The 3881-nt window shown below is 42.7% G+C and overlaps 1 protein-coding gene across 1 annotated transcript; it reads right to left on the reverse strand.

The window, feature by feature from the left end:
* Positions 1-1770: 1770 nt before the first annotated feature.
* On the reverse strand, positions 1771-3311 carry LOC101006223 (olfactory receptor 8S1-like). The gene has a single exon (XM_031650444.1). The coding sequence runs from the start codon at positions 3255-3257 to the stop codon at positions 2340-2342; it is 918 nt and encodes a 305-aa protein (XP_031506304.1). The 5' UTR covers positions 3258-3311; the 3' UTR covers positions 1771-2339.
* Between the last annotated feature and the right edge of the window lie 570 nt (positions 3312-3881).

A 3881-nucleotide genomic window follows, 5' to 3' on the forward strand; every position in this document is an offset into this window, starting at 1 on the left:
GTGAAGGAAAGAAAATGTCGCTGTTTGCGTAACCACCACCTTGCTCAGCCATGGCTACAGTGCTTGTGCCTTCATGGACCAGAACTAGGCTGACCAGGAAGGAAAGACTGACCTTTGCATGATAGGCGATTCTATTCAAAAAACTATTTTGAACTGCCTTAGCAGTGGGATCTCTCTGGTGAAAACTTATCCTAAATGGAGTCTCCGTTTCTTGACCCATAACTTACACATTCAAAATATAGTTATTGTGCAACAGGCATGTTAGAAGCTTTTAAAAATATTCTTGGCCAGGCGCAGTGGCTCACGCCTGTAATCCCAGCACTTTGGGAGGCCGAGGCGGGCAGATCACGACGTCAAGAAATCGAGACCATCCTGGACAACATGGTGAAACTCTGTCTCTACTAAAAATACAAAAATTAGCCAAGCATGGTGGCAGGCGCCTGTAATACCAGCTACTTGGGAGGCTGAGGCAGGAGAATTGCTGGAACCCAGGAGGCAGAGGTTTCAGTGAGCCCAGATCACGCCACTGCACTCTAGCCTGGGTGACAGAGTGAGACTCCATCTCAAAAAAAAAAAAAGGAAAAAGCAAATATTCTTGAGAAGGTAGTAAAGATGGCAGAAAAATGTCCTTGTTCTCTTTGAGTTTATATTCTTTGATGCTGAAGAGTACAAGGTGAAGGGAAGGATGACACTTGCCAGCTTGTAAATAAATAAAAAGTAAAAGGTAATTAGAAAGAATAACTAATTTTGGACCATGATAATTTTAGTCCACATGCCTCTCTCAAACATACTTCTCATTAATCCTCCAATTGTGTTTCATCATCTAAGGGGTCTTTGCTAAATGTTTCTGGTTTCTTTTTGAAGTTTGATACAGGCTCTGCCCAGTCCTTTCTCTGCCATTGGCTCTCATGGTCTACCATTTCTACAGCATCATTAGGGCCAAGAGGCAGAGCTATTTGTCTAGCAATGTGTATGAGCTGACGAGTCATCTCTGGTTGTACATAGGTCCTCTCACAGCTACGGATGGTTGGCCATTGGATGAATAGTTTGAAGCAGGATAAACCAACATGTTATTTACAGTCTCTATGGGACATGCCTAGGTCCAAAACACAATTTCACATATCCCAATTATCCTCGGATATCTATACTTGCAATTCTATTGCCGTACTAATATTTACCTTTTAGGTCCTTTCCTTGCAATGACAGAATCTAATTCTGGCTTATTTAAGCAAAATAAAATAAGACAACAATTATAAATCATTAAAAGGAGAATTCATGTATGGAGTCTGGGGTAGCTCACAGCCTCAATGGGACAGTCAGTGTATCAAGGTGGCAAAGAAAACAGGCGTTGGTGCAAGTCCCATTGGTTCCAAATTCCAACACCATGATTTATCTCCCTGAGCCAGTTTCCTCTTCTCTGAAATAGGAATAACTTCAGCATTTACCTAATGTATATGTTGTGGTATTTCAATGGAATAAAGAATATAAATTGCTTAACACAGTGCCTGATAGGATGCAAATATCTAAGAATGAACTCTTATTATGATTCATGTTTATAAATCTGGCCTTGAAAGGGCAGAATCTAGGATAACTCTAGTGATCTTATCAGCAGGGGCACTTGCGTAGGCTGTCAGAGTGCTACATGCAGAAAGGCTGACCTTTGACTCTCTCCTTGAGACTAAAATTACCAAAACAGTAATCCCAGCTACTTGGTAGGCTGAGGCAGGAGAATTGTTTGAAGCTGGGAGGCGGAGGTTCCAGTGAACCATGCCACTGCACTCCAGCCTGGGCAACAAAAAAAGGCTGTCTTAAAAGGAAAAAAAATCCTAAGAGAGTAAATGATCTGGCATTGACCATGTGCCCATTTCTGGACCAGTCACTGTGCCAGGAAGAACGAGTGAATAATGACAGTGGTGGGGGTGGGGAGGTGAGGGTGGAGAGGATTTGGGGATCCCATGATTAACAGTGTCTCTTGGAAGCATATTGAACCATGGAGTTCAGTTATTAGAGGAATGGTAGAGATAAGCTGAGCAGACCATAACAATGTTTACCATAGTGTGTATAATAAATACATATCTTTGTAAGAAAAAATTGCTAAGCGAGAGCTTTATCTTATCCATCTTCCTCTGACTAGGGCTGAACTGGTATCATCCCAAGAAAATAATTTTCCACCTTTTCTTCAGTATTTTTCAGAAAAGGTAAATTTTCCACCTTAAGTATTTTTCAGAAAAGGACCTCGCAGATCCTGACATCAAGGAATTATCCTAGTGTCCAGGCACTGCTTATTGCAGTTTTATCCAGTTCCCTCATCACTCTAATTTCATAAGTCTATTGAAACACTAGAAATATTTTCTCAATGTTCTTCTCACAGCTGCCTTCACCTCCCTGTTCTTCAGGCTGTAGATGAGGGGATTCAGCATGGGAGTGATCACGCTGTACTGCAAGGAGAAGATCAACTCTTGAATGGATCCTGAATTTGGCATGAGATAGCGGAGTAATCCAGAGCCATAAAAGAAAATCACTGCCGTGAGGTGGGAGGAGCAGGTGGAGAAGGCTTTGCTTCTGCCTGTAGTGGAGCTGATCCTCAGTATAGTGGACAAAATGCAAATATAAGACAAGAATATCATGAGAAAATTTCCAAAGAAATGCAGGATGCTGGAGCAGAGCAGGGTGGTAAAACTTGCAGACACATCAGAGCAAGACAAAGGATAGAGAGAGGGCAGCTCACAGCTGAAGTGGTGGATATTTTCAGCCTCACAGAAGTCTAAATTGAGAGCTACAAGGATATTGATGAGGGCATCCAGAAAAGCCAAGCCCCATGAGCCCCCCACCAGCCCTGCACACAGCTGTCTGTTCATCACTTGGCCATAGAGCAAAGGAGAGCTGATGGCAACATAGCGGTCATAGGCCATCACAGCAAGCAGGCAGGATTCAGTGCCCCCAGTGGCAAACACAAGGAAGACCTGAGCCATGCAGCCCTCTACTGAGATGGTTTTCTTCTCAGACAGGAGGTTCTCCAACAGCTTAGGTACAGTGACAGAGGAATGGCAGAGATCCAAGAAGGACAGTTGTCCCAAGAAGAAGTACATGGGTGTGTGGAAGCAAGAATCAGCATTAACCACCACCAGCAGCAGCAGGTTTCCCATCACAGTCAGGAGGTAAATCACCAGGAACAGCACAAAGAGCAGAGCTTGGGTCTGGGGGCCAGCAGACAGCCCGAGGAGGACAAACTCGGGGACAACGCTGTGGTTTCTCATTGCCTTCAGTATTTTATTTGGAATGAGATAAATAAATTGAGTGAAGCCTCTTCTTATGCCTAACAAATATTTAAATGTTTTAATTCTCTTCTCTATTCACAAAGTTTCTTGCTTACCCAAACACTCATATGCAGAAATGATAAACTACTCTGTCCCTAGATTTCCTAAACCCATGATCATCTTTTCTGCAACACCCCAACCTTAGATTCTCTCTCTCTCCACCTTTGTGTTCTTTCTTTAATGATTCAGAGTTCGTTGTTGCTGTTGTTTTATTATTAAGGCTACTAGAGAATGTTTGTAAACTATTGCTAATGATCTAATAGAGAGGGAGAGATTGAAGGAAAAATAAGATTAAAATTGCAGAAATAGTGTCTCTGAGGGTGTGACAGCAGAAGTAGAGCATGGCCTTAGGTGGGAACATGTTTGCTTCATCCTTCAGACAGCATGAGACTAGCAGATTTGGTGTTGGGGAGGAGGCAATTTCCATCCAGTGACTTTTACCTTTTCAATAAATACTTAAGTGAGGTCAGTCACGGAAAGTGAAAGGGGATAGCAATTGGAGAATTGCAGAGCACGGAGAAAGGGAAATAATCAGAGAGAAGGCAGTACAGAGAGACCTCCGAT

Source organism: Papio anubis, chromosome 9, assembly GCF_008728515.1.
Source record: "Papio anubis isolate 15944 chromosome 9, Panubis1.0, whole genome shotgun sequence".
Classification (NCBI taxonomy): domain Eukaryota; kingdom Metazoa; phylum Chordata; class Mammalia; order Primates; family Cercopithecidae; genus Papio; species Papio anubis.